This window comes from Pleuronectes platessa, chromosome 20, assembly GCF_947347685.1.
Source record: "Pleuronectes platessa chromosome 20, fPlePla1.1, whole genome shotgun sequence".
NCBI lineage: Eukaryota > Metazoa > Chordata > Actinopteri > Pleuronectiformes > Pleuronectidae > Pleuronectes > Pleuronectes platessa.
In genome coordinates this window covers 8,563,432-8,575,687 of record NC_070645.1, presented here as the reverse complement: position 1 = coordinate 8,575,687, position 12,256 = coordinate 8,563,432, and the positions used below count along the sequence as shown (strand labels likewise).

Here is a 12,256-nt window from a genome sequence, read left to right as displayed (position 1 = left end):
AGCGCGCTAGCTTCAACCAGGTTGCAATAGAGACCACTCAGAGGGTCATCTGAAAACTAATTTAATAAATAAAAATGCAAGTTATACATAAAAGAAAATGATGTATTACAACAGAACACACACTTTTTATGATTATTTATTAGATTGTTTTTATTTACTCTGTATGGAACTACTAAAATGACCAGGTGAAGCAAAGCATCGTGGAGCTTGAAGTATTTTGCACTTTATGAATAAACACAGACAGTTCACAATCATAATAAAAACCCACACAGTACTCGAAAAGACAGAGTGAAAAGTAACTGATAAAAGTACATTTATTTATTTTATAAACGTAACCTATAAACCAAAATGCATATTTCAGTGGTCTTTCAAGTACTCCCCTATTTCCGACCTAGTTACTGTGAATATGATACACAAGTTTGTTTTATACAGTAATTACATGGACAGTCAAACGTGACATTTTAAGTCCAGTGAATCGCTCAAGTCTTTCAGAACCTGATTCTTTAACGTGATTGAAGGGACAATTTTAAGGCTTTATAAAGGCTCATGTTTGAAACTTACAGAAATTGCATTAATAGCGAATGGTCGTCCTTAATTCTTAAAAACATCATCCGTCATGTATAATATATTTATATAAATACAAATAGGTAAAAAATAAAGACTTTTCTGGCACTTGTTTTTCCAATCACAATATAGTTTAGTGCTGTTTCCTGTCAGCTGCTTGCTTTGGCTTCATAGAACAAATTCATCCATGGTAGAAATTGCTTCCCTTTAATCAAAATAAGTTACGATGGTTAAGGCACTCGGGGGAATGTTTCACCGGAAAGAGTCATCAGACGGTGGGGCGTAGGAGAAGCCCACAAAGGCATCGTCGGCCTCCATTACACTGGCGTTGACTATGGAATGTTCTTGAGACCAACAGACGGAGTCAGAGACCATCTCCTCCGTGAACTCGGTGTCAAAGTTTGAAATGTCACAGTACGAGCTCTGGGGGGAGAGAGGAGTAAAAGTAGGAGTCGTATTAAAAATCATGTAACAAATACAAGACAAATGTCTGCGTGTATTCATAACTATACAACAATAAAGGGCTTTAAATAATGAAAAGAAAGAGTAAAAGTCAAACAAACAGTGCACTTAGTGCGCCTTAAACAGATATTCCACTTTGTTGATCAGTGACTATGTAGAACACAAACTGGCCCTATCCAATTAGTAGCTAGATTTAAGCATACTTTTAAATATCAGGTTAATGTTGTGCTCGGTCTGTACACACACACACAAGTAAAGAGCTCTAATCAAGTGGATGGGTACATCACGCTGTGGAGGTGTTCTGATATCATTTTAAATAGACTACTTGTCTTGTTATGAAAGGCTTATAGGCTGCATCGTGACCTTACTGGATACACACATGCAACTTTTAAGCCAGAAATAGTTAAAATACTAATAGGATAAATAAAAAATCGAAGAAACTCAAAGTATTTACCACTTTGGGTAGGAATGGGGCAGTGATCTTCTTTTGTTCGAGGTCATCCCAGTTGATGGAGGAGAAGAAGCTGTGGGCTTTGATCTCATTCTGAAAATGAAGAATATACAGTACAGTAACCTGGACATAACTATATATAAAAAGGAAGTTAGTAAGATTTAGAAAAAATCCTAGATGCCATATATTTGTTTAGCATTACCAGGTATAGGATGTATACAGATCCGCCACCAGGGGGAGCTAACATTTGAAATTATGTCATACATACAGTGACTCTTAACTAGATGGTGAGAGTGCAATAATCCCAATTACAAAATCATCCCTGGACCCAAGTCTCTGTGTGCCGTCTTTCTCCAGCAGGCCCTGGAGCAGAGACCAGGCGGTGCTGGACGCACCGGGACGCATCGCCAGCTGCTTGTGGAGGATGTTGTCATACATCTCATGTGTGTCCCTGCTGTAGAATGGCGGCTGGGATATGAGAAATAAAGAAAGAGATGTAGAGGCATGTAATGACCTGTGTGATGATACAAAAAAAATGTAATAATGTCGACTGTGTGGCAGACTGGAACAATACGAACAATACAGAGGGAGATTTAGGGATAATAGGGATCAAAGCACAGACTTACCAGGCCGAAGAGCATCTCATACAGCACTGAACCCAGACACCACCAGTCTACTGTATTATCATACGGCTGTTTCCTCAGGACCTCTGGAGCCAAGTACTGGTCATTTGAAGCACGCAAACATAATAATATAACATTAAATTTGACATTTTGCTTAAAATAAATCAACCAAATATGCGTAAACTGCTATTTTTATCTTAACTCTGGAAAAAGTGACATATGGCCCACACATACAGCAGTATGGTGAGTTGGAATATACACGTACTTTTGAAATGATTAACCACACTTATTACAAAAAGGGTGTTAATAATTGCATCTTTCTGACACTGAGGGTGAGACTTCTTTGGACTACCCTGTTGCAAAATTGCCAGTAGGTGGACAGGTAAAAAAAGAAAACATACCTCAGGTGTTCCACAAAACGTGGTGGTGGTGTCGGTCTGGGAAATGCCTTCCTTGCACAACCCAAAGTCCGTCAAAACGATATGCCCCTTTTTAAAGAGTAGAGGACACAGGGACATTTTTAGACAACATATGCTGCACAAGCAGCTCATTATCCCCGGGGACTGAGGGATCTATTGTTGCCGAGGAATGTTGGCAGCGGCGGAGCTCAGTCAGACCCATTCACTCTCTCAGTAAGGCTCTGCAGGAAAATCATTAGTAAGTCCTAATCCAATCACCCTCGTTCCAGCTAGAACCGGAAGTGACACTGTTGTCAACTGGTGTTGAAATGTTACACGTGGAAAATAATGAAATGCTGTAAACTGTGTGTTAGGTTCTTATGTAATAAATATGAAGCCCATGAAGTTCCATAAACTCCATGAAGTCTTCTCAACATCAGAGACTTTGGAACTATTTTCACCTTCCGAGAAGCAGGTGAATGAACAGTTAGACCCTTATCACGTCTGTCATGACCTTCCCTGAACAGTTCTGTCCAACACAGCAGTCCTGAACAAACTGAACTATGAATGAAATAAACGCAAGGCTTTAATTTCAAATTTTTAAGGTATTAAAGTATTCAAGTACGCAGCCATTATGAGTAACTGGAAAGTAAGATTGTCATGTTTACAAAGCATAGGCTATGGAGACAGGCCCATAAATTCGGGAAATCACATTGACTACAGAGTAAAGTAAGGAAATATGAAAACGGAATCTTAAGACGGACAAATCTAAGCAGCACTTATTTATTAAAAACAATTTTGTGCGGTTATGGAAAGCTTTCTACTTCTGTTATTTACTGTAATAACCGTCAAAGTGAATGTACAAAAACAGGAATACTCACTTCTTGGTCAAGGAGGATGTTTTCTGGTTTCAAGTCTCTGAGTGAAAATTAAATTTCAGTAAGTTACACAGGGTGCTGGTAGATTTGGAAACAGTAATTCAAAATACCCACAGCAAAGCCACTTATTAATCTCAATCATACCTGTAAACAATGTTGAGCAAGTGCAGATATCCCAGTGCACTTGCCATTTCAGCGATGTAGAATTTTGCTCGGGGCTCTGGAAAGGTCCGCTCTTTTTGAAGATGGAAGAAGAGCTTAAACAAAAAGTTTCAGGTTGATTATTTGATAAATTGTCAAATGTTTCACTGAGCTTTTCATGTTTCATTGTACCTTCAAATTCCAGTATATAATTATGTATTATCACATTGACTGGAAACCATAAACACCGATCTGATCTATTTTCATCTGACATTACAGGTTTTTGTAATCGTCCTGTTCACAAAGGTTGGAAGTTGATGTACTTGTGTACAGACTGTAGTTAGTCACTCACACATGGCAGCTTTAAAAAGGCTGACCACACTTGAAGGACATCCATTTAGGAAGTCACTCTCTGAGTCATTCTTTATTCTCAGTAATTCCGTTACCTCTAGTAAGATTTTAAACAAATTAAGGTATGTTAACAAGCATCAGTTCTTACTTTGAGGAGTTGTATTAAAGCTATTTAAGACATTATGTGTTTTAGAGTCATTTCTCATCTTGTCTTGAGCGTGTGACTGATTTCGATGTGAGTGCATTATTCACAAAACTGAAACCACTCACTTCTCCTCCATTGATGAAATCCAAGACGAAGTATAACTTGTCTGCGGTCTGGAAGGAATAATGAAGCCCAACCAAGAAAGGGTGTTTCACATTCTTCAGCAGCACGTTGCGCTCGGCCATGATGTGCTTTTGCTGATTTGAAAAAGGGCTGATTTTAGTAGAAGAACAATAACTCATGCGCACATTACTGAAATGTGAATAGGCTGAAGGTCATATTTGATTTTAAAATTACCTCTTTCCTGTTGAGAATGACCCTTTTCTGTAAGACCTTGACTGCATAATACTTTTCATCGTGTTTAAGTTTCGCGAGGAAGACCTGCATCACAAGGGAAAGAACACAGACAGTGTAAACCAGTAAAACATTCCCAATTTGTTTTTCACTTCCTAAATGGCGAGGCCAACATATGCAGAACTAAAACCTGCTGCCACCTCAAAGTCAAAAACAACAAAGAAACATTTCAAAAAGTTTCCAACTCATATGTAGGTATATATCCGTAAATCTAACTGCCAAATTGAGTTGTGAAAGTGATTTCGATGTAAAGAAACTATATTTTATCTATGTAAACAGAGTCACTATATTGCAAACTTGTGAATTCTCCCTCTGTGTTGACAATAAAGTAACTGTACTTTTCAATATTGCGTACATACCTTCCCAAAACTCCCCTTTCCTATGACTTTTAAAAAGTCAAAGTCACTTGGTTTGGCACTGAAACAAAAATTACACCACATTGATTTGTGTTTCACGTGTTTAAGTTTTAAACAATCAATAATAAACAGCAAGGCCAGATGCCTCGTGCTAAAATATGAACAATGTCAGAGCACTCAGTAGTGAACATACAGTGGATTTCCAGAGGGTCCCAGGTTAATGTTTCTGGAGGTAGAGTTGTTCTGTTAAACAGCAGAGAAGACATCAAATCGGTCAGACACAAAGATGAATCTAAACGCTAAAACTGAGACTAACACAACACTGGTTAACAGACGAGGGATTCAAGATTCAGTGAATCAATCCTTTATCTGTGCTACACTAAGAAAATATCAGTTAATTAATCTGTATTCAAATTTAGTCCTGAGAGTCTTATCAGTGCACAGCATCGTCAACTCTCTGGCACAGCCTGGACACAACAAAAAAACAGAGGTGGAGGACCTAGTGACTCCGCTACACAGCATATTAACACAGAACATGTAGACCGTAGGAAAACAAAACTACAAATGTTTCATCAAATTGCTCAAGATGAATTAATTGCTTACTTTGTCATCTTCATCCTCAGAGGCATCTGAAAAGTTCTGCATTTTGTCCATCAGTAGAAAGGTCCTGACATCTGGACTGTGATGTTTAAAAACAACCAAACAGTTCAATAAGAGACATGTCATGAAGTGAAGCATGAAAAAACGAAGAACTTTCTTGATTTTCTTTATCTCATTCTTTTCAAGTGTGAAGCACGGCTAAATTATTTTGACTTCATTTGATTATTGGACTCAAATAATAATAATAGTAAAATGACACAGAGAACGTGAAAACGTACTGGTTGCAAAGCTGAGGATCTGTTACAATCCTCTTGATGAACTCATGCAGCCCTGCTCGTCTTTGCTTGATGAACTCTGTTGGATGGATATTGTGTTACAGAAATACAATCAAACACAGCACTCAAGGCCATTAACATGCTATTAAACATCTGGAGCTGTACTTCTGTCTGTATTTCTGTTGGATGATGGTGGAAGGAATTTGTTACTTCAAATTGTGAAACATGAGCATTGAGTGAACACTTACCGGGGTCAAAATTATCCCCAAATATTCTCTTTGCTGGAATTTTCAGGTTCATAGATGGAAACTGTTTTCTTAACTATGTCAAAAGATAAGGGAGAAAATTACATATTGGCTGGTAAAACATCAATGGCTACAAGTAAACAAAAGATTCAAAATGTCAATTTGAACAGAAAGACATTTAAAGAAAGACAATAAATACGTACGAGACATAATTTCTTGTTATGTGTTCTTGACTTTATATTCTGTAAATTGCAAATGACAATAAGCCACAACTTACTATGTTGTAGAGTTTGTCAAATTCAGCGTATCGCCTGAAGACAAACCATTCTTGTTGTCGAACAGAAACTATCACTTTGTAAACCTGAAAAAAAAGAGAAAGCATAGTCTGCGTTAACACAATGTGGCCGGTTCATATGATTAAATGCTACACTGACAAAAATATTCTAAATCAATTCTTCTCAGAAATGCTAGTTGACGCACTGTGTAACGCTTTTTCTTGTCCCTCTGCTCATTGTGGCAGGGTATGCTGACATTGGGGAGACCGGATTGCTCCTCCATCTTTGGGGCCGTCGGCATTCAAAGGTGCAAGGTCATCAAGTAATGAGTCCTCCAGGATGAGACTTCAAGTATGCAACTGGTCCATGCCCACTCCGGGTCACTGCTGCAGAGGAGAAAGCAGAACAGGCCAGACTGTTATTCAGGAAGGGAAACTGGGGTTTCTGTGCCCTCCAGACATTTCAACCCACAGTGGTCATGTTGCCTAGACCTGATAGTATAAACAATCAATCCCTGAGTATTACTTTACAAGCAAATCCTCATGTATTAATTATATCATAGACATAGACTTTTTTCTGTATAGCAAGAAATGTATGTCTATAATATAATTAATAGTACACATCAAATTAATTCATTTTCAGAAGTTCTTATCAAAGTAATGTATATCAAGTATTGGCTTTTCCTTCAGTTTTGTTTAGTAATTCGATGATTTCAAAACTGGGTGAAACGTCATCATTGTCAGCTGAGACTGACTTGTGATTCATCGAGAGTTATGGTGTCACATGAAACAAAAGGACACTTTTGTTGGGATGCTAATGGACAAAAATGGAAAAGGCGCTCTTTTACAGCAATGCCAGCTATTGTAAGGTTTTGCCTGTAAAAGCATTCCTGGTTGAAACCTCCTGAAGAGGTGCTTTGAGAGTAAAGTGTTGTGAGAGTGCGCAGGCAACGGGGGCGGGGGGGGGGGGGGGGGGGGGGGGGGGGCAGTCAGTGAGCTGTAACATGACAGCAGGGAGGCTGCCTCCTCCTGAGTGACCAGTTAACTCACTCCTTTCCTGTGAATAAACCACTCTCCCTATCATCTGATTATTTATTGTGAAATAACATGTATAGATCCCACAGATAAATATCAATCACCCCAGTGAGAAATAAGAGTCCGTCTCTTCCACGTGTATCACACACCACCCTGTTTAACATGTGGACACGTAAAACACAAACATACACACACACACACACATGCACACGCTGGGTCTGTGGCATTCTGGCTGGTTCCCCTCAGTGGAGAGGTATTTTTAAATAACCATCCAGGGGTCTTTGAAGCTGGAGTTACACAGTAGGTTGAGAGTAGAGTATAAGCCTGCAAACTCTTTCTTCTTCCTAACCTTTAAAAGAGGGAAATAAAGCTCCTGGCTGAAGAGACTCCTTCCCCTGACAACTGTAATAACAAAAGAGTTCATCACTAGGAAAAGGGTCAAAGAGCTCAATTATAATTTGTTGCAGTAGATGCTTTCTCCTGTGTTCATCTGTCAGATCAAACAGAGAGAGATGCATTTCTTTTCTTTCAACAGGAGTTATGTAATGTTTTTTTTTTTTCCAACAAAGCTCTCTCTCTGCTGCTCTGACTGGTCCATTGTTTGATGTTGGTGAGGTCAGCCTAGTTTGTCCAGTTGTGCTTTCGCCCCCTTCAACCGCAACCCTACTCTCACTACCATTGTTTGTTCACAACACACAGAAAACCGGCTTTTAGCAAACCTTCTCCAACTGCAAATTTGTTCTGAACGCATCCTGGAGTGTCATCTCATTCTGCTCACGTTGGGGGTGAGGGAACAGCAAGAGAGAGGGCCTCTTTAAAATGCATGTGCGGAGTCAGAGGGTTCTTCAGGGCCTCTTCATCACTAGCTCCCTTTTACTGTTTTGTTTGAACTTCTGACTTTCTCCTACGTTTGTTTTAGCTCAGCTCAATCTCTTATCTCCAAGATAAACCAAATAGAGATCCCAGGTTTGAACCATTTCCTTTTTTCACTGTTATCTTGAAACTGTTACATCTTAGGTTACAACAAGGCCTAACTAATCTTTCTTTTTCCATTTCATTGGGCCAAAACGCCTTCAATAATTCATCATACCCTAAGGTGAAAATGTTCCATCCAACAATAATCGTTTTTCATTCATCAATGACTATAAAACAGAGATATGCTTAAACTCTTCACAGAAAAGTCTATTAAAACTGTTGCTAGTTTGGTTTAGTCAAATCGAATCTGAAAAGCCATCATCACGTGAAATCAGCAGCAGCTCGATGTAGATTTCAACCACAGGGTTAGTCTCGCCTAGCAGCCGCTATGAATGGGAATGCTTAGATCATCTTGTGTGTTTGAAACCTGAGGTTTGTGCAGCTGTGGCTGGTACACACATAAGTGCCCGCACACTTCCCTGAGCTGCCCCACATCTGTGCCTGTTTTACGGTCAACTGACTCTGCACGTCACAGGGTAGGTCCTGCTTTTGAACATTCCAGAAATATTTCCTCTTCAAGGGAGAAATTACCTATAACTGTCTGGTGCAGCTTCCATTTTCAGCTGACACTGCTTCTCCTTCATAAGGAATGCCGCCTCCTACCACACCCGCAAAAAGACGCCAACAAGTTTGTTATGAGGAATGAAAACGTAAGGATTGAATTTGAAAAACGTTACGCAATCTCCCTAGCTTCGGTACCAGCCCAGCAACCCCTGCATTCATTCCACAACATGAATTAACTTGTGGTGACAGGCGCAAATATGCTGGGCTACTACACAGGATCCAAAATAGCTGACTTCCTGCACAGCTCGAGCACACGCATCCTTGCCGATGGATATCCTATGAGGATGTTGCACACGCAATTTGTCTCTGTGTGTGGCTGAGCGACATGTGTGACAAGCACTTTTTTAGTGAGAAGACAAAGCAGAAGTCAGGCCACGAGGGTTAATCCAATGTGAAAGCTCGAACAAGCAGGTTGTCTCCTGATAGACACAGACCCCTGCAAGCTGAAAATGTTAAGTAGGATAACCTGCTCATCAGCACATGAAGAGCAAAATGGCCTATTTCTGTTATAACCTTTACATTTAAATTAACACATTTATTAAAATAACTTAAGCATTTGAGATATATTTTAATTAGATCTGTTATTTCCAGGATAAAACTGAATGACAAACATGATTCTAGCTTGTAAGTGTCTTATTATGATGCAACAGAGTCAGGTCTGTGATTAAAGACGTGCAGCTGAAGCAGGTTGAACTCGAGTCAACCCCGGTGCGTGCAAACAGCCTCAGCATCTGGACCAATTCCTACCCTGACCTGACCGTCCAGACAGCTTACACACATCCACTGTGTCGCCGACTTCCTATTAGAAACAGGTCGGAATCAGCAAGTGCACCGCATGGGGAAAATAAATGCCTCATCGTACGTGTGGGAAACGAGAAATGACACAATGTTCGATTCCGCAGCTTGGCACGGCAGAGCAAATTCCCTGCACATGATGTCGACACGTGAACATTCAAATCAATGCGTGTGTTTTTAGCGTGAGGGTTTCTACACTCTCACATCACAGTGATCACAGAGCTGTCAGATAGTTGACAGTGCAAACTTATTAAATCCATCGTCTTCGTCTTTTATCGCTGAGAACTTGTCTCGTTACACACACACAAAAAAAGCACACGTTCTTCTTAGACAAATGTTGTGTTAAGGAAAGAATCTTCTGAACTCATAAATAAAAAGTAAATGAAGCAGGTTTCTACGTTAATATTGAAGCATAGTCAGAGGAGAGGAGATTATATGAAGAGAAGGATTGTGAGGGCAGGTATCGTTCTCGCACTGCAAAGGTGTATTTGATGTGAACTGAAATATACGTAAAGCTATGACGAGAGGAAAAATATGAACATATAGATCATCCACCTTAGAGAGGGTGGTTTGCCACAGGCGAATCAAAACAGATGACTCAACCCCCACAGTGGGGGTTTCACTTTGACAACGTTTACCTTGTTGGCTTTGACAGTTTATCAGTTGTTGACTACACAAAAGGCGTTAAGTCAAATATTTCCATGTATGATCCAACTGACTCACACTTTCTCTATCTGGACCTCTCTTGTTTTTTTATTGAAGACTGGTCTATGAGGTCTGACACAATTTGTCTGCAGTCACAGTAGAAGTATATGTAGGTGGGTGACCTCACCTACTTCTGTTTTATTTGGTCAGAGGCATTTCCCTGAGCTCACACTCGTTTTTTGGTCACCCGGGGGCTTTTGTGTGTTCTCACACCTGTACAACTTTTAGAAGAGAAACACCAGCACAGATCACGTGTGTTACGGGAAGACTTCTCCAGGCCAGGAAGAAAAAGAGAGAGAGGAGAAACGAGCCATTGAAGGAGGAGCACGAGTCAAATGAAGCACACACACACACACACACTATGAGAGGGTTGACATGTTCTAACAGGCTCTCAAATAGCACACACACACACATACTATAAACAAAACACTCGTAATCACACACAGCATAAAGCTGCTACATCCAATTAGCCAACTCAGCTTTGTTCTTCTTCCGTTTAACTTCTTCTCTACTTTTAGAGTTTTCCTCGAACACAAAAGAACGTACGTAATGGCTAACTTTAATTAAACACAGCGTTAAGGTCACTTTGGTCACTGTAATGCTTGTTTTGCAAGGCAGCTATCAACCCGGCCGAGTGAAAGCTAAGTTAGCCGACATGACAGCAAGGTAACATCTCCATGGACATCACGTACCTTTCAGTATTTTTTGACGCGGTGTTCGTGTATTTCCGTAGTTTCCAGGGAGGATATTTCTCTCCACAGCGTTTAAACCGTCGCCCCAGTGAGCGTGTGTCCCGTGTCAGTGAGGACAGAAGCCCCCCATGGACTGACAGTGTGTCCCCTCTCTGTCCAGGAGCGTCTGACAGGAGGACATGAAGGAAACATCGATCCGTCCCGGACGAAGAAAGTTCCAATGATATTTGTCACGGGACTACACAGCTACTACCACTGTCAATTCATGGAGGAACACAGGAGTGTGTCCGGTGCAGCCCTTCAAAACAAGACCGGAGACTAAAGCTGGAAGCACCCACGCATAGTAAAACCGTATACTACATACAATACTCACAATTCAATGTGTTAGTATATTAATAATATTAATATTTCATATTTCATTTTCATACTACTTTAACATCTGACTCTGGTTACTTTGTGGAAACAATTTTATATACAATAAAATGGACAGCTTATAACCACCTTTATTTATTGTTACAACATGATTCGTAATATATTATAGAATTATGCTTACTCTTATATGCAACAGCAATAATAACTTTCATGGGCTGTACTTTTACTTTCGTAAGTTCTTTTATTTTGATTTAAGTAAGAATTTGAATACAGGGCATTTACTTTCATGTAGTATTTGTATAGGTATACAGTAGTTTATATATATATATATATATACTGTATATCTATAAAATAGGAACATGCACTATTTTAATAATAAACAAGAAGTTGAAGGACATATAGAATTCGTCGTCTGACATATAAGAATTTGAATACAGGGCATTTACTTTCATGTAGTATTTGTATAGGTATACAGTAGTTTATATATATACTGTATATCTATAAAATAGGAACATGCACTATTTGAATAATAAACAAGAAGTTGAAGGACATATAGTGATTTTATAAATCTGCTTATCAAAAATCTTACACAGCATAAACCAGCAGGCTACTAGTTAACATCATGGAGCTTTTGGGGCTTTTGAGAGTCTGGAGCCAGGGACAGCTAAAAAAGTGGAAATCCTAACAAACTGAATTAGTTTTGTATAGAACTACAGCAAATACGAGTATTGATACTTCTAATTGTATTTGTGTATAATATTACACTAACATGATAGTATTTTTTTGTGTGTGATCACATTTCACATTATTATTTACTAAAAATCTACAGGTTCCCCAAAAGCTTTTATTTTGGAAGGCATACTAAGAGATATCCGGTCTTGTGTTGTGTTTCTCTTGTGTTGTGGTTCACTTTAAGGAATGACAACATTGAGAACTCAAAC

At 39.4% G+C, this 12,256-nt stretch overlaps 1 protein-coding gene across 1 annotated transcript; it reads right to left on the bottom strand.

Annotated features, from left to right (window-relative positions):
• Window positions 1–120: 120 nt before the first annotated feature.
• On the bottom strand, window positions 121–11,220 carry sgk3 (serum/glucocorticoid regulated kinase family member 3). Its single transcript, XM_053412162.1, has 17 exons — window positions 10,944–11,220; window positions 6,384–6,564; window positions 6,181–6,264; window positions 5,907–5,979; window positions 5,662–5,737; window positions 5,387–5,462; window positions 4,977–5,026; window positions 4,787–4,844; window positions 4,371–4,454; window positions 4,139–4,270; window positions 3,521–3,633; window positions 3,380–3,416; window positions 2,502–2,588; window positions 2,104–2,199; window positions 1,790–1,945; window positions 1,481–1,570; window positions 121–987 (listed from the first exon to the last, which is right to left on the bottom strand). The coding sequence occupies exons 2-17, from the start codon at window positions 6,477–6,479 to the stop codon at window positions 817–819; spliced, it is 1,479 nt and encodes a 492-aa protein (XP_053268137.1). The 5' UTR covers window positions 6,480–6,564; window positions 10,944–11,220; the 3' UTR covers window positions 121–816.
• Between the last annotated feature and the right edge of the window lie 1,036 nt (window positions 11,221–12,256).